At 30.4% G+C, this 25,773-nt stretch overlaps 1 protein-coding gene across 1 annotated transcript in view; it reads right to left on the bottom strand.

The window, feature by feature from the left end:
* mus201 (rad2 superfamily protein mus201) overlaps nt 1–25,773 on the bottom strand; it is a 70,003-nt gene that overhangs the window by 42,389 nt on the left and 1,841 nt on the right. Inside the window, exon 2 of the mRNA XM_075355401.1 lies at nt 18,533–18,708. Coding sequence (XP_075211516.1) covers nt 18,533–18,708 — 176 coding nt within the window. The remainder of the gene's footprint in view (nt 1–18,532; nt 18,709–25,773) is intronic.

Here is a 25,773-nt window from a genome sequence, read left to right as displayed (position 1 = left end):
CTTATTTAATCAAAGAAACTGTATGACTAATAAGGTAATACAGACTACAATAAATATGCATGGAATATTATTGCCTTGAAAAACAAAGAACCGATTCATGGAAATAACATTGTTTTATACTGTGCTAAAACTTGATCCTTACTTAAAAATTAAGGGTCAATCCATTTGAAATGTCCCAAAAAAACATAAGCTGGTTGCTTGAGCAATTAAAAAAAAATTGAAACTTACCCACTTGTTTCCTACATGTTTCAGGAGCTTAAACCTAATTTTTTGTAAGTTTTTTTATTTAAGCAGTTTACCTGTGGTCATTTTTGTTACGGTGCACACACCTATTTTTGTGATTGTAAGGGTTTACGGAAAAAATATAACTGAAAAACTATTGTTCCTGGAAGGATGAAACAAATAGCAATTTATTCATATTTTCTCAAGGTAAAAGACTGATTTAGTGGTTTATTTACCTATCTCTCTTTGAGAAACTTATCAATAGAGTTGAACATGGAAAACAGTGAAATTTCATTTTTGGTATTTTTTTTCAAGAGGCAGGCATGGCATACACAGTTTGAATTATTTTTTTATATACAGGTATATGTTAACAGTTTTGACATAAGTAATATTAATGGCAATATACTTACCCCAAAACTTTTATGATTTTTTGAAAACTAATTTTTTTTTTATAATTCAAATTTTGGCTTCAAATAACTCTGATGGGGCTGGTGATAAAAATCTTAAATTTTCACAACTTGCAGTATTTTTGTAGGTGTTTATGGTAAATAAGAATGCTTCTTGTATATTATACTAATAAAAAAGTTTTAAGCTGTCAAAAATCATGAAAAACCTACTAAATGCGATACCATTTTGACTGGCTAAATAAGTGCTCCAAGGGGGTTTCTTGTCTTCTTTGCACTTTATATTTAGTTCCTATGTAGTTGAAGTTGACATTTTCAATATTTTTAAAATAGTTTTTTTAAAATTATTAATGATAGGTCGAAAATTCAAGATAACTTAACCAATACCAGTAACCTAATATAATTTTGACTCAAAAATGCTAGTAAAACTTACCCAAACTGAGATTTCAATGAATAGCCTACATCTTTTTTCAGGAATTCATTTTTATTTTTATATTGGTTTATTTTTGTAAACACTATCAAAGAAAAAATAAATTGTAGCAAACTTTTAATTATTCTACAATGAAATAGCCTTTTTTTGTAGCAATGGAAAGCTTATTATTCAGTGTGATTAACCAACAGCTATGATATCTCTTCTGATAATTTTCTTGAAATTGTGAGAGAATGACCTGTCACTGTAGTTAGTTCAAGTGATGTCAACTTTCTTAGGGTTTTACAGATCAGTACCCACACTTTGTCTTGTTGAAACTTTTGAAATGATGTATGTGGTCCAGCTGGGTGGAATAAATGAACCTGCACATCGTCATTTTTGAGGCTAATATCTACCACTTCTCCTATCCACCACTGATTGTCATACACACAAGCAGTAGAGTCTTTTTCCTTAAGTAAAAGTGGTACAATACTTGACACAGGATGGTTTTCATAGTCCTTGGAGTCTGAAGTAAAGTCATCTTACAATGCCTTTTAACACAGGAACATACTTGTGGTAGCTTCTACTACCAACTAATGGTTTTTTAGACTCTCTGAAATCTTAGCTATCTCATCTGATTTAATAAAAAAATACTTGATTTTCAGCTTGTGATTACAAAATGAGTACATTTCATTAACGTTTAGTATCTGACTGTTTAATGGGCTTTGCAGGCATGCCTTTGCCACCTCATTTGTTGTTCCTCTCACACCACCATAGACGTTTTTCCCATGGGAAGATCCAATGAAGTGCCATTCGGCTTCAAGGTCGAAGTCTTATTTGTGACAGCACAAATTAGCAAAATTCTTTTTATTTTTATACTGACTTGAAGCACCATCAGTAAAACAGATTAGTTTTTAATGTTCTAATGTACCCTTGATATGGTCTGTTAAAAAGTTTTTGAAAGCAATAAGATGTTGCTATATCATGCTTCAAGCGATTACTAAAAATACAAATACTTTTGTGTTGTAATACATCATTTTCCTTGAAATAGAACACAAAAGTGTGAACTGTGGCTTGGCTGTTGACCCAATGGAAGCTTTGTATCTCATCTTGAACAAGAAATGAAGAGTTTTCTGCAAAATCTGTCAACATCAAACATTCTTCTTCACCTAATTCTGACTTTTTCTTCATGAAAAACTAAACTTGAGATTTTGACTGATTGAGTGAGTTCAAGATTCTTTTTTAATTTTTCAGATACCTTACTTATTTAAAATTTTAATGCTGATGGCCTTTGATCCGTGCTTAACTTTTTTCAATTTTGATGTAGGTGACACACCAAAAATGCTACAAGCAGCATCCAATTGTTTAATATTGTGATGTGGGGCAATGTATTGCTCTTAGTCTTTGCATTCATATAGTTCTTTGTTCTGCTGAGAAAAATACTTTTGAAACAGTTAATACAAAATAACTTTCCAGGAACTAAATTTAAAATTGGAAAAATGTGTTCTTATACACATTTGCTCTAATGCTATTTGTCTTACGTCTTTCTTAACTGTTTTTTTTTTTGTTCTCAAATGGTCACAACAGAACTATCCATACAGGTGACTGAATTTTAACAAAAACTTTTTCATGAAATTTACAAACATTAGTGACATCTGAATTAACACGTAAAAAAATAAATTGATGGTTTTCATCACTAAATTCACAAATTTTAATGAGTTCTTTTGGCAATGTACCATACACTATTTTATGACAGTCTTCATTCACATAAATTCCTATGGAACATTGTTTAATGTGAAATTACTTGAAAATAATATAAAAATTTAACTGGTTTTAAAATTTGCAAATATAATATTATTATTAAGTAATAATTGTTTATTTAATAACACTTCCAAACTCAGGAAGAAATTTGAGACACTCAGTAAAGATGTGAACAGGTCACTAACTAATGTCACACTGACCAGTCTGTAACCGCAAAGCTAAATGATGCAACAAGCATAAATGAACATGCTGCAACATGAATTTCCTGACAACTGGAAATGACTTCAAGCGCCTGTTATAACATGAAACCACAGTTCAATGGTTCAAATAAGTTTATTTCAACTATAATAATCAATATAAAATTATTAAGTGCCAAGAAACTCCCTTGTAGCAATATTTAGCGAGTCAAAATGGTATCGTTTTTAACAGGATTTTCATGATTTTTGAGAGGTTATAAATTTTTTATTAGTACAATTTACAAGAAATGTTTTTATTTACCATCAACATTTACAAAAACACTGCAATTTGTGCAAATTTGAGATTTTGATCACTAGCCTCATCAGAGTTATTTGAGCCAAAGTTTGAATTTAAAAAAAAAAAATTAGTTTGCGAAATACATAAAACTTTAGGGGTAAGTATATAATCATTAATATTATTTATGGAAAACTACTAATATATACCTACATATAAAAAACTAATTCAAACTGTGTATGCCATCCCTGCCTCTTGAAAAAAATTACCAAAAGTGAAATTTCACAGTTTTTCATGTTTAACTTTATTTGTAATTCTCTCATAGAAAGAATAGAGATGGGTAAATAAACCATTAGACCAATCTTTTACCTTCAGAAAATATGATTAAATTGTTTTTTGTTTCATCCTTCCAGGACCAATAATTTTTTAGTTATGATTTTTTCCATAAACCCTTACAATCACAAAAATAAGTGTGTGCACCGTAATAAAAATGGCTGCCATAGGTAAACTGCTTAAATAAAAAAATTAAAATAACAGTTTTAAGGTCCTTAAACATAAAGGAAACAAGTGGGTAAGTTTAAATTTTTTTTTAATTGGTCAAATAACTAGGTTATGTTTTTTTGGGACACTTCAATGGATTGACTTAAGCTAATAAACCAGAATAAAAATATAGATAATAAAAAAAATACGAAAATATCACAGCCAAGTATAGTACAATTCTCCTACAGTATTATTCTGTTTGTGTGAAAATAAATAAAAAAAATAAAAATTTATACTTAACAGTAGATCATTCTGAATTTCTACAACCACAAACTTAAAAGCAAAGTATGATGAAATTAAGAACACATATAATTTTACTGCATATTGTGAAAAACCTATGAATAACTTGCATTTGGTTATGAAGATCACACATTCTGCAAATATAGTATATGATTCAGGTGAGTGATTTGGGAACAATTTTAATAGCAAGGTCTCACAGTTTGTAACTACTGAAGCATAAACCATAAAGCACGAGCTGGGGGACAAGGAACGTGCTACACCGATACACATCAATACACTTAACACGGTGAATTAATCTTCTTTTATTCAGATTAAAAGAATACGTACCAAAAATTAAACACCATATTAAATCTTTATTATGAAAGAGGTGTGTCTGACTGACTACCTCGCTCCTAATATTTTCATAGAAAATAGTTTGTTCGTTAAAATATAAATGATATTTTATAGAGTAAAAGATGGGTGTTACCATATTATTATTATTAATACTTAAGATAGTACAAATATAATTAGACATAATTTTAATTAATGCACATTACAATGTAGATAAGTAGGTAGTAGGGAAAGAGCAATGTACATATTGGTTGTCAAATGTAAAGCTATTACAAGTTTATTTTTGTGAACAATTTATTTTTCAAAAACTATTTACACAAAAATGAGTACATTTCCTTTAGCAGCTACACACTTTTACCAATTACTATCAAGTTGTTGGAAACATTCCTGGAATCCATTCTGAGATATTGTTCTCAGCTGTTTCATTGCATTAGTAATCACGATTCTTGTATTTTTTTCTTTCAAAGCATTTTTCAACCTAGGAAACAAGTAAAATTCAAATGGTGTCAAGTTGAAAAAGTATGATGGATGTCTCAAGTTGTGGCAGGTATTTTTTAATAAGCATGGATTGACGTGCTGGTGCAGTATTATGCAAAAGAATCAAATTCTTTGTTTCAATTTTTCAGGATGCTTCATCTCTACCGCATCCCATAAATGAAGAATATTGATGAACGTTTCTTTGTTCATGGTCTGTCCATCAGGAATGAATTTGCAAAGAACAATACCCTTTGTGAATTAAAAAAATCTGCTTTCAACTTTTCTTTTACTCCCATCCAAACAAAATTTTGTGACCACAATCCACTCTGATGACTGATATTTTGTCTTTGGATTAAACAAAAAACATCATGTCACATCTCCTGTTATGATCTCACTCAGAAAGTGATAATAATAATCTTAACTAATTGTAAGATGAGATTTTTTGCCAGTGTCATCCAAGTTTCTTTTTGATCTGCAGACAAATTTTTGGAATAACGTGCTGACAAATGAGAAGCATATTTAGAGTTTATTATGGAGAACACTGAGACACTTCAAACTGATATCCCAACTATTGATGCTATTTCCTTGACAGTTCTTCTATCATTTTGAAAACAGTTTCAACACAGTCTATGGTTTCTTTATTTGTTGAGGTAGACAGATGCCCACAACAAATAATCTTTAACACTAACATGACCACCACTAAAACGCTTAAGTCAATTCTCTATATACTTGCTCAAGCACTTTAATAATGTCACTCAGGTAGTCTTCATTAACAGATGAATCACACTATGTTACAAAAACAGGTGACAACCCTAATTTGACCAAAAATATTATAGTAATAATAATGGGAAATGCATCATACTACAAAAAAAACTACCAAAAAATAAATACACTACCAAAAAATATACTACCAAAAAATAAATCAAATTTCTCATCACTCAAAATTTTGTCATAGACTGGGTAAAGAAAAATAAAATCAGTGAAGATATGTTAAAGTTAAGATATGAAGGGAAGATATGTTAAAATTGGAACTTTACAAGTTTGCGAACAAGACAAAAAATTTATGAACTGCTTAAAAAAGATGATCATGCTGTGTAATACTTTCCATGCCCTGGACAAATCCAACCCCATATCCATGCAATAACATCTATGCATATGTCTGGGGCAGGTAACAACAACATGGTTCTTTGGTACTATCACTTACATTGGCCAACAGGGCAATGGTTCTGCTCAGAACCTCCCTGTGGAGTATGGGGTTGGCGATCCAGAGCTGATTGCAGTTGTGCTTCTTGGTTTCGCTGTTTGTAGTGGCGCCAGGAGGCATGACTGATCTGTTATGTCAATGCTGGGCGGAGTACGGATGGGGAGTGTTCATCCTCTTCTTGAATGTGGAGAGTGGACTGCTTAGAGTTTGCTCTAATGAAGTCTTGTGCCATCCAGCGTGAGTTAGTCACTTCAGTCCTTGGCAGGGATTTTCCCTGCCAAGGGTATTGGAGCCCTTACTGCTACATCCGAGCACTGGGATGTTGGTATCGTAGATCAGGCAGTACCTGACTCCCCAGCCCAGGTTAAATTTATGGGAGGTGGCTGACTGGGGAATCCAGGTAGGATCAATGATCCGGAGCACACCCAACCATCTCTCCGCTCACACCTTGCGACATATTGACTGATGAAACATAGGATTATGGAAACTTCTTCCACAACTTCCGTGGCGGAGGGTTCACGGAAAAACCGTTAGTCTTGGAGAACCTTTGTCTTCGCAAGCGAAAAGGTGGGAAGAGTGTGGAGATGTAGAGAAGAAAGATCAAAGTTTTGACCTAAAGATAATGAAGTAATGCGATTCCAAAATATTTGGTAGTCAAGAAAACTGAAGGAGATTTCTCCAAGATCAGTCCTTTTATGATCGCTCGAGGGATCACAGAAGCTGCAGGAGGACCTGTAAAAGAAACAAGGAAAACTGTAATGGAATTGTTTATGAGATCATTAATGGAATAAAGTCATCTCGGTTACTGAAATCGAAGATAGGACTCATTGACTTTGAAGTTGTATCCCACGGTACACTTAATACCTCCAAATTAGTAGTTGTATGCGGGGATTTGCACTAAAGATGAAATTGTAGAACTCTATTGACAAGAAGTTATTTGCATGTCAACGACTGAATACGCGACGAAACTGAGAAGTCATACCCTCTGCATCTTTCCGCGTTTTTACGTTAAATAAGCCGAAATGTCCTGAAAAAACAAAGGCTGGATTTCATAGATCAGTTGTTCATTCGTTCATCCCAACACCAGTGAGGTGTTTTGGATGTCAGAAATTCTTACATACTACACGAGACAAATATGCACATATTTTTTTTTTTGGGCTTTTTCTGGACGAAAAACTCTTTGGTGTTATCATCGCCCGAACACGATGCACGTGTTTTAAAAAAACACAGTTAAAAATTAAATAAAAACACCCAGAAAACAGAACAGGAAATATGAATAAAAAACCTAATAGAACAAAAATCAAAACACAAAGCAGAAAATTAAAAATAAAATCAGAATAAATTAAAGTATTTAAAACAAAGAGAAACAAAAAATCGACACTAAAATGTTAAGACACAAAAACATACAATTAATGTAAAAAAATATAAAAACACTATTAAAAAGCATCTAAAATATTAGCACCCCGGAAAAAAAAAAACTACTCCAAAACTTCTCTATTATTGCCTAGGATTTAACGAAAATACCTGGTCAATTTAAATTTACGACGCAAGGCCGCATAACGTATGCATTCCACAAGAATGTGGCGCTCAGTCAAACGGCAGTTGCATCGCACGTATACCGGTGCGTTTACTGCTGACATCAGATACCCGTGAATAGCTCTCGTGTGTCCTATCCGCAATGGACAGAGGACCGGAATTTTCCTGTATGAGGAGTGCCATGGCAACACAGAACCTTTAATGTGCCGGAGTTTATCCACTGTAGCCATCCAGTCAGTCATCTTGCCCCCATGCACGAAGAGTGAGTTTTACACAAGTAATAAAGTCGGATGTAATAACACAGGCAGCGAAGGATGGTTGACTACATACATCTTCAGTAGCAAAAATACATGCTTATTACCCGGAATTCCCACGTGGCTAGGTTTCCAGCAGAAACTCACTTGTGTTGCGATGGTTCAACTCTGTGATTGCATTGCAGATTTCCGTAACGGTAGGATGTCTGAAATAAAGGTTTGGAGAGCACTACACGAGTCGCTACAAATAAGGATATGATGGTACTTAGGGTTAATGATATTCAAAACCTTATTTATAGAGTAGAGTTTATCAATAGCGACATTCTATCTACATGTTTAGTAGTGAAGACATTCTGAAGTTATTAAAGACATTCATAATAATACCCGGCAGACCAAAGACATATAGTCATTAACAATAAACGCGCATCCAACGGTATCGCTCTGTTTTGATCCATCCGTGTATACCAATGCGTCCGGGTTTGCCTTTGAGAGAACATGATGAAACATTTGCTAAAAGAAAACAGATGGTGTTGATTCTTTATTCGTGAGGTTTCTGTGCTTCAGCAACTTCCTTTCAACCAAAGGATGTGATATCAGAACTTGCGCCAGCCTTAGCAAATTATTAGAAAGGATCGTTGATCAAAAAATGAAGAACCGGGGAAATAGGCATAGCAGCCCAAAGTCATCAAGACTAAAAGCAGTCGTGACTAAACAAAGGAGTACTTCTCCACCAAAGAATAAACCTTCGACCAGTTTAAAGGGGGAAGGATATTGAGACGAAAATACACAAGAAACCTGAAGTAAAAATTGGAAAAATCCCAACCCATGGCCCTGCGATACCTGAAATTAAAATATTGGAAAAGTTAGATTTTGAAAAAACAATGGAGCCTCCGAAATACGGAGGCCTTTAAGAGAGAGGGCTTCCGCCTCACCACAAGAACATGTGGTGAGTGCATCTACTCTCGATTGTGATGTACTTCTCACCGCGCCACAGGAGCCGGTGTCGTCTGATGTCGGCAGTAGAAGATCCTACGCAATTTCCGGAGGGGGAACTGAAGCTTCCATCCGAGGCTCAGATGCTTTGGAATTTGACATCGAGGTCTTCAGAAAAATGGAGATGAGGGGAAAAAAGAGATGGCCTAAGGGGAAGCCTAGGCGATAGCATGAAGAATGAGATTACAGTAATTTTATTCATGTGATACTGTTGCAGTTTTTGAAGATTTGACAAAATTTCATTGGAAATGTGCTTTTGAAGTGTTGCAAGGGCCCTTTACACTTTGCCATTTTGTGTTTATTTTTGGATTTTGTTATAAACTTTGACAAGTCTATTTCTAGATGATTTGTTAACATGTTAACAGGATTTGTTTGTTTAACAGGTAGGGGAAACTAATTTTTCTTTTTGATGTGGAAGGTGCTAACGACCATAGCAGTCAATGACCCTAAAACTTCACAAAAAAATAAAAGTACTTTCCATCTTTATCTTCTGGGGGCTTCAATTCCATAAAACTAATAAGGATTCAAATTAAAAATTAAGTTACATGTCATAATTTTATGTTTCATATAACTGATGTTATGAAAGTTTATAAATAAAGATTTAAAAGCATCAATGTAGACAATTTGGAGAATATGCTTTCAACATGTCAAAAAACTGAAAAACAGTATCACCAAATGCAATGACCTGATGAAACTCAAATTGAAAATGTTATTATAGATTTACTTCAGATAATAGTAATTAGTAATAATAACTATTACTCTCAGTAGTAATATTAATTACAGTAAAAATGAAATTAGTGATGAAAAAATTGCTTAATACATGCATAATTAATTCCAGTCTGTTATATTTATATTACTTTAATGGATGGCTAATTTGTTATGAAGTTATTATTATTTTTGATTTTACAAAACATTTTAGTATTGTTATTTTTTAAACCAGAAAGACGAGGTGTGTTCAAAAAGTAACGAGAATTCGTTTTTTGGAAAGAATTTTGTTTATTTGTCTACATTAAAGTTATCCCCCTTCAAAGTAGCCCCCATTACATATTATACACTTACGCAAGCGCTTTTTCCAATCCTCGAAACACTTCTGGAACTCGATATTTGGAATAGGGTTTAGCTCTTTCAGCTATTTGCTTTTATCTCATCTATCTTGTAAAACGATGCCCCTAAACGGTTTTCTTTCTTTTTGGGAATAGAAAAGTCACACGGAGCCACGTCTGGCGAATATGGCGGCTGGAATATCATTACAGTGTTGTTTTTAGCTAAAAATTGACAAACATGCAATGAAGTGTGAGCAGGCGCATTATCGTGGTGCCATGAATTGTTTCACAACAAATCCTGGCTGTTTTTTTCGGATTGCTTCACGCAAACGACGTTGAACTTGTAGGTAATACTTCTTATTGATCGTTTTACCTTGTGGCAAGAACTAATGATGCACTATGCCGTTAAAATCGAAGAACACGGTGAGCATAACCTTCACATTCGACTGTACTTATCGTGCTTTTTTCGGTCTTGGTGATCCAGAATGCATCCACTGGGACGATTGGGCCTTAGTTTCGACACATTCGTAAACCTATGTTTCATCACCTGTTATGACACGTTTTGACTGCATCGTTGTTGACTTCATTTAGCGACTCCTCAGCAACATCATTCGCCGCTGTTTTTGTTCGGAATTCAAAAATTTTGGAACAAATTTTGCTGTCATACGTTTCATACCCAAAACATTTCATGGCATGAGCCACTTGATATCCCAACATCAGCGACTTCTCTGATTCGGCGATCAGTCATAATCATTTCTTTCATCTTTTCCACGTTCTCATCGGTTGTTGATGTGCTGGGGCGTCCGGGACGCACATCATCTTTAACGTCTTCACGACCTTCTTGAAAACGCTTATACCACTCGTAAACCCTTACTTTATTCATAGCAGACTCACCAAAAGCAATATTTAACATTTTTAAAACATTGCTACACTTATTCCATTCTTATAGAAAAATTTAATACAAATTCTCTGATCCATTATTTATACAAATAAATATCGCCGATCGTACCAAAACAAACGTCATTCTTTTGACAGCTGACAACAGACTAAACATCCAATATGGCTAAAAATGTACAGATACTTTTCAGCTATATTTACCACTACAACAACGAAAATATCCCGAGAATCGGACTAATACAACCCGCGAAATTTAAAAATTCTCGTTACTTTTTGAACACACCTCGTATATGTAGAAAATAATTTTGTTTATAGGTAACATTATGCAATTATAAAGTATTTGTAGTAATAAACTACTTCCGAATGTGAGTGTACACTTACTGAACACCATTTGCCAACTTGAATTGTTAAAAATAGTATTTAAAAAAAAAAAAAAAAACATAAAAAAATGACTGCAGATTTGTGAAATTATGCTTCCAGATCCTTCTCCAAATCTGTAAGCAGCTTCTTTATCAGCACTGCTACTACTGATAACGCTGGTAATTTTAAATTAATATTAATAACAACTATCTTCCAGTGGTAATGAAACCCTTTTAGAAAGATATTAAATACAATATTTTCTGCATTTTTTCTCATTTAGTATATAAATTCCACATTTTTTGTGCATGATAAGATTGTGGCTTTTTGTGATGTGTAGAATTTACAAATATTTAACATGATCTACAAATTTACCAGAACGTGGCTGGCTATCTTTGTACGTGCATTCTATTTCTATAAGTGATTGGCAGAGGTTGCTTCTGTTGTGCATAATGCTTATATGTGCTCTTAATCTAACGCTGAATGTACATATAGATTACTCATTGCAATCACTACAATCCTATTTTCTAGGTTAGTTTTAAAAGTGGTTTTATTAGTTTACAGATTGAGCTAACCTACTTTGTTGTAAGAATGAGAATCAACACTTATCTTCTTTTCTGAAAATGCAGTCAATTCTGTATAAATCCATTAATGTATATTAACTTATGAATCTATGGTTCAAAGGCATTATTTTTTACTCCGTTCAGTATTTTATGTAACATGATGTCTGGAAGAGTCATTAAATAACAATCTACATATTTTATTGCACTGAGTTTTTCATTATATCCATCAACTGTCAAGAGAGTAGGTATTGAGTAATGTAGTAATGACAATGTATTTGTGATGTTTTTTTATGAAGTTACTAACAACCATAACATAGATTGCACAAAATTTATTGCAGTTATTGGAATTGTGAGAAGAATCAATAATATTTTTCCAGGATAAACAAAGGCGACTCTCAATGGTTTTTTTACAGAATAATGAGTATATGTTGCTGTAGGCTTAATTAGATGATGTATTTTGGCATTTAAATGTCTTTAATGTGAATTTAAAAAAGGACATGATAAAAATATTTTATCAATGACAGACAAAGTTCATGCTTTTATTAAGAAGCTTGATACCTGGATTATTTGCCTTCAAAGCAAACATTTTGGTAGTTTAGGCAGCAAGAAGATGCATTTGTGTGAGCTAAAAATTTAGTTGGCAGGGGTATTTCCAGAAGATAAAAATGATTTCTCAAAGAGAATCTATTTAGAGATATATTGTTGTAGCTGCTAAGTTGCTGCAAATGAGATTTACGACCAGCTCATCGAAATGTCTGCCGATAGAATGTTACAACTACAATTCACATCTGAAGATTTTAGATACGTTTTGACTTGCTTGTTGAAGTGAATACATAAATTTACTCACAGATACACTGAAAATATTAATCCCTCTAACAAAGTCTTACCTCTGTGAAAAGGGGTTTTAGTCTATGATTGTGCTAAAAGCTAAATATAGGAATCGTCTTTTAATAATTGAAAAATATTTGCTTTTGTGTGTTTCTATCACAGATTCATGTAAGAAAAAACTTTTAAATGAAAAGCAAATGCAACAATCTCATTAATTTATTTTCTTTACATGTGTATTTCTAAGTAAAATGTTTATAATAAATGCCTTTTTTTCACATAAAATGATTTCATTATTATTTACTTGTAAAGTTGTAGGCTAATTTCATGACTTCCCTTTCATATCACCATGAAACCCAGGTTGAGAAATGCTGATGTAGGTTACAATATGGGATACTTTTATTATGCTTATGGTCTACTCTAACATGCTGAATTCCCGTACTGTAAATTTTACATTAGTTAAAATGAGATATACTTCAAATCTTTGAATATTTTTTGATGAAGCAGTTGTTGCTACAATTTCAGAGGGTTTTTTAATGCAAATATTTGTTTGTTATGTACACAAGAGATGCCAATAAATCTTAAATAAACAATATTTTTAAAAATATTTGAAAGTATAATTTGAAGAATTTAGCAATCAAGGCTAGTAATATATACTTTAAAATTAATTTCATAAATAAATAAAAAAACGATTTTAAAGAAAACTCTGGCAAAACTATTCTCAATGATTATGAAAAATCAATTTCTTTTTAGAATTTCACAAGTGCACAGTGTAACATTTGATCCACACTAATGCAATTTATCATAATGTTTAAACTGTTCTTTTCTGTTGTGCATTCATTTCCATGAACAGCATGTACTAATTTATTGAATTTTGGATGTAAACAGTAAGCTCAAAATATTTCTTGGTATGCCATCAAAACATAAATTTTTGGTGTTATTAAATCACTTGTTCAATATAACAATCCAGACAGAAAAAAGAAAGTAGACAAGTAATAAAATAGAAACAGCCTCAACACTTAAATCTTGGTTAAGTTCAACTACAGGCCAGAAGCTTTTATAAAAATTAAAAAAAGTAATTTTTATAGATTACATTGACTAGTTTATCATAAGACATAAGACTAAAAAAAATACATAATAATATAAACATATTCATTAATCTATTTTAAAAGATAGTCCCTAAATAATTTGCATAACTACACAAGGCCCTCATTAACACTATCAGAGATTAAATATGAGCACAGAATAACTTATATGGTATGTATATTTGAATTTAATTTACTTGTAATTTTACATTACTTTCTTTTATACGCTCATATAATATAATTGTACATAGCTTTTTAATAAAACTGGGTTATACATGAACCGTTAGAGAAAGAGATAATATAACAAAGAAATACTGAAGTATTGATCGCAAATTTATTACACATGTATATAAATTCAACAATATCACAAAAAGTTTTATTTATATAACAGTAAATGAATTCAGTTACTATAGGAAATAAGTTTCTAGTAATGTTTAAAAAATAATATAATAAAAGTAAATATATGTATATAATATAATTTTTAATACCATTTTCATAGATTTTTCTTGGGAACTAAAAATATATTTATATTAAATAGAGCGAACAAAAATGTGAGAAAATCAATATCACGGTCTAGGAATAAATGCTTCTCATGAATTGAAGAGGAGTCCTGACAATGAAAATGTGATTCAACTGGTCATGGTATTTGTTCAAGATATAAGGCTAAACATATCTCAAGCATGAATATAACAATATACCACACAAACTACTCAAATGTGCCCTAACACATACGTCTATTTCTAAATTATCACTTTTTATTAATAAATACAATCTGCTAAAAACACATAAATAAATTAAAGAAACAATAAAAATAGCTCAAAACTCAGTAAAAATATAATTTAACAAAAGCTAATAACATATTTTTTCATCTATATAAACAATTGTTATAATCATTTGTCATATTTCTACAATAGATTTTCCCAGGGATAGAATATTGTTGTTGTTCATTAAGAAAAGAAGGCGGCACACTTGAAATGAAAGAACAAGAGAGCGTGTGAGAACTACTATAAGCATTGTATAAACCTAGCATTAAAAAATGAATGGAAAATTTGTTCACTAACAACCATTGTGGGATACATAAAACTCATATGCACAAACACACACTGCAAATATTTTATACTAAAAGTGAATTAAACTACATCTCACAAAAAACAGATAATATAAGGCAGAATGATGAGATAAATTAAGTATTAATTTATGTGAATATAAAGAAAATATTAAGAGATATTGATAAACTATTCAATTTCCTTTCCAATTAAAATAATACCAAGTAAGAAAAGGAAATGAAAGAGAAAAATAATAGTTTTTAGTCAGTTTTATTTAAATTAATTTATATCATTGTCTAAAGCAAAAGTAAAAATAAATATACACAAATTCAGTACTTTTGTTTATGAGTTTGAGAAAGACACAATGTTAGTTTAAACACAGATATTATTTTTCTTGACATACTACATGAATTTTACAGAAGTAAATAATAAAGTAGCTTAAGTGTTCATAACATAACAACCTCTTCTATATAAATACTATTCACAAAATAAGACATTATTTGCTCTATTCTGTTAATAGAATAAGTGTATTTAAGTACACATAAATCAACAAATGGAGGAAAGAAAGCACACACAAATAAGAACAAAATACATTTTTGATATATTTACTATTTCCACAGGGAAAAATTCCAGGTCATTTTCCTGAATGAACTTTTTTTACGAAAGACAAAATATCAAATTCATCTTTCCAAATGATCTTTTTCACTTATTTGTGAATGTAGAATATTATGTTAAGGAATGCACTGCCAGAGCAGTTACTTTGGACAGAGAAGAATCTGTTGTTTTAAAATGACTAATTGAATCACCATATCAACATTGTTCTAATCAAGAAGAGTGTGATACAGAAATTTTAAATAATATAAAGGAAAAGGCTGATGAGAAATGAAAGCAATTTCTGCACAGATGCTAAGCAATGAAGTGAAGGAGTTCTGAGCCTACTTCTAGAAAAAGAAAATAAAAAAAAATATATTCACTTAAACTATAGTTACTGCTAAACCCTAAAACATCTGAATTAGGTGATATTTCTGATATACTTTTAAATACTTCTCTGGGAGAAAAAGTTTTAATTTCTGACTTGAAAGAAAACAATTGACAAAAAAACTTAATTTTTTAAAAATTACTTTGAAGAATATTATGCAATTGGTAAATCAATGAGAGGAAGGACGAGGGCTGTCCTCCAATGTATCAATCAGATTTAGAATAACATGAAGCTACTCTGGAAGGCCTTCATAGAACAAATATTGTAAGAAAAGGAGAATCATCGCATTGTGATAGGAAAGCACCACCTTGATTTATAACCTGCTCTAAGAGTTTCAAAAAGAGCAGGCAGACATTGCGATTATTTTTGACCAAGTTGGTCAAAAAGTTAAGGCAAAGTCAAAGAAAACGTGGGTGCATTTTCAAAAGAGAATAAAAACAATAACCTTGGATACGAAAAAAAGAATATAAATTGAAGTTTTTTTGCATCCAATAGTTCACAACACTGTTTTACATTTTGAAATTACTTACTATTACTTTTCATATTCATTTTATTCCACTTTTTAAAAGTAGAAGATTTCAACAAATCTTTTATTATAAACAAAACAGCTTACAGTATGTTATTTCATTTCCTCAAGTTTTCGGCTACTCTGCCATCTTTAGCAGGAATTTATAATAATTTACAATGAAAATGTATAAAAAATATAAATTTCGCAGATGAAACTAGTGACATAATAATTGAACATCAAAAAGTAAAAATTTTGAAAATGTTAGTCATAAGTTAAATAAAAATAATTATGTCTGTTTCATAAGAGTGTCACAATTGTTAAACTAAAATTTTTATACAAAATTGATAACAATTGTCAGTCTTACAAAACGGATGTAATTACTTTAATTTAACTTATGACTGCAACGTTTACAAAATTTTTACCTTATGATGATGATCGATTGTTATGTCTGTAATTTTATATTTTTTATTCTAAATTCCTCCTGAAGATGGCAGAATATCTGAAAATGTTTGAGGAAATGAAATAACATATTGGTAAGCTGTTTTTAATATTTATAGTAAAAGATTGGTTGAAAAAATAAAATTACTTAAGGAAAAAAGTTGAACTAAGGTATAGTGTGATAAGTTACTGGAAAACAAAGAGTAGAATTCAGATAACTGAAATTTCAATAATTTAGGTTTACTTGGTTCTGGGCAGCTACATCATAATTTAATAAAAATGTTACCAAAACAAAAATGCTCAATGTTAAAAAAAAAAAATATATATATATACAACAAAAACAAGTTTTCATAAGGAACACAAAGGTGATAAACCTAAATCTTGGTAAAAACAAGAAATGAAATGCCAAGAAAGAACAAAAAGAATTTGGTTAATTTTAGGTTTTCGGGCAAAATTTGTTTTTACAATTCAGTTGCCAATAATCATTATCAGTGGATATAGGAAAATTAGTAAAATTAAATATGCATGACAACAGAACTTTAGGTAAAATAACATCATGTTATATAAAGAAATTAAAAACCAATACATAAATATTCTACAAGAGTGTTTGACTGAATCTAAAAAGCAAATTTAATACTGTTGACCAAAACATTGAACACCGTCTTATATAATCAGAGATGAAAGTGCAAAAAGGGCTTAAATAAAAGCTAAAATACTTAACACACCACTTGGTCTTGTCACAAAAAATACATGTGACTTTACTAAAAAATAATGCAGACAGAAATGGGCAAAAATAATGTAAAATGCTTCAATATAATTAAAAAATACAAACTGGATTTTCTTTCTTTTAAGTACACTCATTTATTTTCCAGTTCTTTTGTTCTTTTGCAATTATGCATATTCATAACCGAGGTGATAGCTGCTACTTTAGCATATTTAGTGTAAGTAGCACTAAGAACATTTTATAAGTCACTTTGGATAACTATTGTTTTGGTTATATGGAAATCTACTATAATACATTTTTAATGATAATGTTTAGGACTAAATTCCAAAGTCCTTATAATTGAGAAGCAAGGAGGCATTCTTTTTCTACACTATTCATCAAATAGTGTTGATGGTATTTTTGCTGATAATTAAAGTTCTGAAAACATAACAATGGCTCACATCTCAATGATTGCATTCAGGCTAGTTTAAATACATTTTCATATTGTGTGTGTATATGTGTATGCGTATGCAAACATATCATTTCAATTTTATGATTATCATTCCAACTGGCATTGAGTTATGTTGTTCAAGTTTTGTGGATATTGAAGTTTATGTTTCTAGGTTTTTAGTTTTATTCATTTATTTTTTGTTTTTGTTGATGTATTTTTAAAATTTTATACGACTGATGATGTGGGATACTGCAAAAGTTGACTTTTGGTATTAATTTTCCAAGTTATTGTTTAATAACTTGTTACAAGTCTAAAACATTATCTAAAACTGTTACTGTGTTTGATGGTCGATTTTGTAGTTATTTGAGGTTACTTGGCACAGTGGTCAGTATGTTGATGAAATATTTGTATTTCCAGAAAGTTGTGTGTGTGTAAAAAAAAATGTAAATGAAAAAAATCCTTAATCACCTATCCTTTAAACTTAAAAATAAATTATATGAAACAATATGACAACATAAATTATTTTTTTTTGTAATAAGCAATGTATTTACTTAGAAAAGTGCAACAGTGCTGCCATTAACCATAATCATATACTTGCAAAGTATATGGAGTTTGGGCTCTAATAATATACTTTATTTCTGATGAAAATAGATGTCCTCCATTATAACTTTATTTGACTAAAATCATATGATGAATAATTGTATTAAACGTGATTAAGCTACAGTAATTAAAACTTATTCAATGTTTAAATGTTAAAAACTGATTCCTACACACATACTCAAGGCTGTATACTTACAATGGTTTTCTTCTTTAAAGTTGGAACACCACCATCAAATACAAATACTGGTTTAATGCGAAAAAATAATAACTTGCAAACACGATTAAACAATCCCAACAAATGAGCATTTGGCACAGAATTTCCACCAGTATCACGATATCCTTGTAACAGTTGATGCAACCATATTGAGACATCTAACAATTTTGTTAAGGTTTCAACCACATTCAAAAAGATACTTATACTTAAACATTCAATTAGCAATTAATTAAATTAATTTAGTTTATGTAATTAAAAATTACATCAAATTAAAAACCATACTTATTCCACATTTCCTACATTTCAGTTTGGCTAATGAAAGAATGCGACTGGAATATTTCCATAAATGAATTTTTAATAAAATAACCTATAACAGAACTTCATAACTGAAAGAAAATTATGGTACTTTATGATTGAAACCAGGATAAAATAATTCTGATTTGTTTTTATTTTGTTTCATGAAATATCCATTTTAAATAATGTGTAAAAGTAGAAGGTAAATAAAACTCTTAAGATCTTTCTAATCTATTTTTTCTACTGCTATAATAGTTTCTATGCCATAAAAAAATTGCAAATCTACTTTCAACATACTTTAGTAACATGTTGTTCTATACTTAATAACTACTACGCTGTAAATTGATACAAATGCTTAAGTTAAATCCTGCTTAAAGTATTAAATTTTATAATAAAGCGTAATGAAATGAAATTTAGAATATTTATAGATTTCAAAATGAAATGTAAAATATGTTCCTGGATAGTCATTCTATATAAACTCTTATATAAATGTTAGTCTAAAAACCTAATTCATCTTTTCCTAAAAGAAAAATTTGCATTAATGTATTAGGTGATCTACCGTTGTAGTTAGTTAGTTCTTAGATGGTACCATTGAAACGCTATGTTGAAATAAGAAAATAATATTATATAAATAATCTAACCAAATTTTACCTACACTCACTTTGCTTGCTAACCTTGACTAGCAAGCAAAGCGAGCATAGGTTAAGTTTGGTTAGACTATATTTAAAATTTTATTTATTTATTTTCTTATTTCAATATAGTGTTTCAGTGGTGCCATCTAAGAACTAACTACTGTGATAGATTGATTACTGCATTATACCAAAAAATTTTTATGATACACACATTCACACCCTGAGGGTACCATGCCAATAAATACATATTACTCTTAACAAATTAGATAACATTCAATAAAACTAAGTAATTACAGCTGGGTTTTCCTAGAAAGCAATTTTTGTCACAGCCTTTCCAAGTCTAAGTTTCAATTTAAACTTTAAAAAAATATATACTATAACTCCAAACATTTAATTTTATATAGTGTAATTTTAAGAATAATGTAGTGTATATTTAAAAGTAAGTTGAAAAGGTAAACTGCATAAGATAAACAATACTGTAAATAGTAAAATGAATTATTACATTCACCAAGCTGACTACTGTTGTATCTAATGAGTGGTAGTGTATCTACCTTTCATTAAATAAGTTTCAGGCTTGAATCCCTATCAGCCTTAGCATTTCATAAAAGATAAACACTTTATATGTTACATTCTTCTACAATAAAATATTACTTAAATGATTAAAATAAAACAAATAACATAAAAACTGCACAATGCAGTAATTTGAATCCCTAACAACTAATAATTCTGCTATATTTGTAATTTCTTAGGGTCACAATTGCTTTGTGTTAATTAATGGTGTAAATTAAGATAAATGTGGTCTGATAAAAGTCCAAGTTCAATAAAACAATTCCTATAAATCACTGAAGTTAAACAACAATGCCTGTTGTCAGCATAATGTTTGCAGTACACAAAAAATTTAATAATACACCTAAAATGATATTTAGCATAATCAAAATTATGCATACAGTGGTTTTAAGTACTGGTTTCACAACAACTGACCACCGTTGTTCTGGTTTAAATGATTACTTATTTTGAATTGGGTATAGGTCTTTGAATATTTTTTTATTGCTTACAGTCCATTACATCATTTATTCTATGTATAAAGCACAGAAATTTTAGTTTAAGTTTTATGCAACTTTTTTCATTATGGTGCAAGTGCTTAATTATCTTTTTTCAGTTAATTAATTGCTTATAAAAAAGTATAAAACAGTTTCGATAACAATAATTCATTTTGGATTGCATTTCTTAAAATTAATTAAATGTTAACTATGTATATTTTAAATGATTCTTGGTTGATTTGAAATGAGAATATGATGCTATAAATTTTAATCTAATGTTTTTAACTTTCATATTTCTAATAGCTGAAGTAATTAAGATACTAATATTTGTTAAAAATATAAAACTAATGAAACTATTTTTATGTAACCCAGTATTTAAATTAAAAGCTATTAACTATAATAATTGTTAAGATAAAGAAAAAGAATAATTATAACTTGATTTAATTCTAAGGTACAACAATGCTCTTTGATAAAAATTAAAACACTAACTATGGGAAAGAACATACAACTTCCTGAATGATGGATTCATTGAGAAATAGTTCCCACAATATTTCTTTAATCATATGCTATTAATGTGATTCATATCATTCTTTTGCTCTCCCATTATATTGTTTTTAAGGAAACTTGTCATAAACAGTTTATACACATCAATTTGGATACAAGATCAAACAAAAAAAAAGATACATGCATAGTTAATTAACCTTAAAAAGCAGTTAAAATTTAGAAAAATAGATCAAAAAGAATGATAAACTGTTGATTTCTGATTGTGCTTTTTATTTGCTTCTTTGCTGACTGGCCTCCAAGTTGTCCTAAAGAGAATGACAAGCAATACGTCTTACATTAACGGAAATGCATTTACTTATCCATCCTCTATAACGTAAGCTGCGATTTATAAACTAATCAATAAACCAGACAAATACTTTTGTAATAATGACCTGGTGAGATGTAATTTTTTTACTCATTTTCTTGTCAAGACTATGAAGCTAGAGAAGGTAATACACAAAAATAACTGGAATCTGGACCTGGCACAAAATATAAAAGTATTCTGAGCCAAATGGTATTTCCTCTTATTTGAATGTGATATGTACTTGTAGACCTGTGTTTTACCTAAAGTTGCTCTTTTAAAAATATTTTGCAACCTCACTACTGTTTCAGCAGCAATTTTTCCTAAAAGGAAACATACCTTCTATCCTTTATGATCACCCATCACAAAACACATTTAATAGACACCAAGGAAAGCCAAGGTAACTGGTTCTATACAATCAGAACCAGTTACAGAACCCTTCAGAATACATTTGAAATTCTGTAGTTGACAATTTATTATACTGTTTTTGTCAGTTTCAAAAAATTTGTTTTTCAGCTTAGAAAAAATGGTATTTACTGTTTGCCATTTTCATATAATTCATAATAACAAGAACAGTAAACTTAAGAGATAAAAAATAAAAACTAATTGGTCATTAGGCTGCAATTCATAATTTTCTCAATAAATAGTGTCTAAGTCACGTGAGGGTTTCAAAACTAATTATTTCTATAACCATACAAACTTAATATTTTAAATATAAACTACAATCACCAAAGCAACTTACCAACTTTTTTTTGATAAGTTTAGAAAGATACACTATGACTTCCTCTTCCTACCCTGCGATGGATAGCTACTACACGGGTGGACGGAACGCATATTCCATCTACCCTTTCCACCTGAATGCTACACAAATGTCATATCCAGAGAATTAAGCAACATTGGTATAGAATAGTGCAGCTTAATATTTCATGATTTGTTCATGGTTTAGTTGCAGTATTACATAACATTCCAACATAAGGTAGTAATGTACCATTACACTATTTTCAGAAAAGAAAAATTAACCTATGAAGGCATATCACAATTTCATTCAGGAGCTGTCATCTTTATGCTGATAAAGATATATGGCTGTTTATTAGCTTATACCCTAATATGATGTCAGTGAGATGACCACATACATAACATAACCTCATCAATACTACCTTGTTTAAAAACTGTCCTGTCTATCTCACTGAACTTGTCCACAAGAAAAGCAAACCTTGGGAGTATTAGCTAGATGGAGTGCACTAACTAAAGTTTGCTAACCTGCATTAAAACTTTTTTAGAAGAAATAGGAATTAATATTTAAATAAGGAGCATAACAATTAAAATAAATAGCTTACAGCTATGATAAATAGCTAAACACTAAGGTTTAAAAAACATATTATAACGTTTATATAATGCATATTGTAAAAGCTAGTGTGATACAAACACCAATAAATTATATTAAAGAGTTCACAGGATTACATATATTTTTATATATATGTTATCCCCTAAACTTCTATGTAATCACAATTTTTTTTATTTTCTATACATGCTTTTTTCTTTTTTTTTTGTAACTTTAATCACAAAAAAATGTTCACTATATTCGGTTTCATAGAATGTTCCCAATAAGGATATTTTTTACATAGTAGATCATGCATAAACTGTAATAATTTATCTTCATCTGATGACAGCTCAATAAAGCTACCTAAGAATTACCAAAATGACAACAAATTTATTCGTACTGGAAAATGGTTTCCATCATAAGTGTGATAATACAGCTATAATGTAGTTTACTCAACTGCAGTGTAACTCTATCGTACATGTATTTTTATCTTTTTATCTCTTATTTATTTATTTAAAACCCATCATCTAATGGTTTATTTCTTTTAAAAAAAGAAATAATCATGTTCCAACCTTCATTTGTTCAAATATAATACATGAATTTTGAAAAAAAAAATCAAATACAACAGTACATAAATTGTTCAAAATCAACTACATTCACACATTAAAGTTAAAAAACAAATATTGTCATGTTTATACAATGTACATTGTAAAACGATAGTGTAATATAAACACCAGTAAATTATATTAAAGAGTTCAAACAAGGATTACATATATAATTTAGACATTGTAACCAAATCATGACTTAACATGAATACAAGTCACTTCTTATAATAACATGATTTATATATATTACAGACTCTCTCTTTGTAGTATATCAACTTCTTTAAAATAAACATCCTACCAGATATCAAATACGGTTGGTTTTGGTTGTTGCTTGTTTTCTCAGATGTGTTGTTGGCAGTATGAATTTTCACATATGTTAGCGGCATCTGATTATGTGTGTGGATGTTATACCCCCTCCTGAAGTAATGCCACATCAGCGGTTTTCAGGAGGGGTGGTTAGCCAGGGGCGGAGGTTTAGTCAGTAGTGCGCAGGCACATATATACACTTAATACCATCTTGTGGAACCTGTAAGTGAGTCTAATACTGCCTAGGCGCCTGTAAATAGGGTTCCTCCACCTTTTTAAAAAAAAGATATCAAATAAGGTGATGTTCGAATTCCTGTACTAATATAGCACTCCTGAAATTGGTATAATCATTCCAAGTCAATAAGTATCCCATATCAGGATTACTAAGGAGTATTGAAAATAAAAACAAGATGTCTTACAAACACTATTATTCTCAGAGTAAGTTACTAAAGATTTGTGCCTCTTGTTCCTCTGATAACTTATATCCATCACTACCAAACAAAAGACTGGTCATAAAGTGTAAAGTTGGGCTCTTCAAAGTTTTTTTTTTTTTTTTGTCTTCAGTCATTTGACTGGTTTGATGCAGCTCTCCAAGATTCCCTATCTAGTGCTAGTCGTTTCATTTCAGTATATCCTCTACATTCTACATCCCTAACAATTTGTTTTACATATTCCAAACATGGCCTGCCTACACAATTTTTTCCTTCTACCTGTCCTTCCAATATTAAAGCGACTATTCCAGGATGCCTTAGTATGTGGCCTATAAGTCTGTCTCTTCTTTTAACTATACTCTTCAAAGTAAGAGTCCCAAACCCCAGAAGATCGTAAAATGTTTTACCACATTACTATTGTAAAGCAATATTATATCGAACATTTCAAATAACTGAGAAAATATCCAAATATATAACTAAAGTACAGATAACATGCAGCAGCAAAAATTTGCAGCTGAGTGTATAGTATTATTGTGAAGCAATAAAACTGGTACTACTGTATAACAAAACTATTCTCAGCAGTACTTGGGCAGCTGTTATACAGTTCTAATGTGTTCTGTGTTGTTTCCAACATAATTTTCATAAATGCACTGTTAAAATACTTAATGAATTTTTTTTAAAGTGATTTTATGATTTGTTTTTTTTTATAATTATAATATACCACTGTGAGTACTAATTCAAAAACAAAGGAGTCCAAAACACATTTATAATACACTTGGGATATACACAATTATACAATTATTTGTGCACAATTCCACTTTTGTAATGTTGAATCACAATAATTAGATTTTAAGTTTATTATATTAAAAACCCATCCCATGGATAAGTGGTTAATATCAAAAATAAAAACCTCACGTGATTCTGCGGTTATGAATTCAACCAAGTGGTAACATGGAAAATATAGATGCTATGCGTTCTCACAAAGAAAAAGTTTGAATTTTCATTCTCAAAAAAAAAATCACTAAAAATATTACACAGATTTAAATTTTCCTGCATACATAATAAGCACTGAATAATTTGTTTGATTTGTAATAAGTGTTCGGCAAGTGAAAGCAAGAAAACTACAAAACTAAAGACACCTTGATACAAAATATGCTTGCTGTGTTAATAAGGGTGTGCAATTTTATGAAAAATTGTTGGAGTCCTCAAAATAGCAAAAATTATGCATGAAAACTTATGAAGTTACTAACTCTGAAATACTTACAAGCATCTTATGAAACTTCTTACCTAAATGCAATGACCATAAATTCAATTACAATTGGTGAAGAGAATGCTCTACCAATAACAACCAGAATGACTGAAATTATCCATGGGCCAAAATATGCGGATGATTTATGAAACATTCCCTTTATAAAGAGTACAGTGCTAGACAAATTTTGGAAATTTGCAAAAACTAATGGAAAGAATTAAAGGAAACTGAAATTTACAATCCAGTAGACAAATTAACAATATTGCAAACATGGCACAATTACTGGTAATGTCAGGTATTGCTACAATAACAATGTTCATGAAAGATTTATTGTAGCTTTATTATGCTGTTAGCTGGGATACATCTAGTAAGGCAATTTTTCAAAATGTGGATCATTTATTAAAGACGTGTTAAAAGTAATGCTATTTCTATTAGAAAGTAACTTAGATCTGATAAAATATTTTCAAGGCCTAAGTAACTGTAAACTATGTTACTTGTCAG

Source organism: Lycorma delicatula, chromosome 2 (genome assembly GCF_047948215.1).
Source record: "Lycorma delicatula isolate Av1 chromosome 2, ASM4794821v1, whole genome shotgun sequence".
In the NCBI taxonomy this organism is placed as follows: domain Eukaryota; kingdom Metazoa; phylum Arthropoda; class Insecta; order Hemiptera; family Fulgoridae; genus Lycorma; species Lycorma delicatula.
This window is presented reverse-complemented; position numbering and strand designations above follow the sequence as displayed.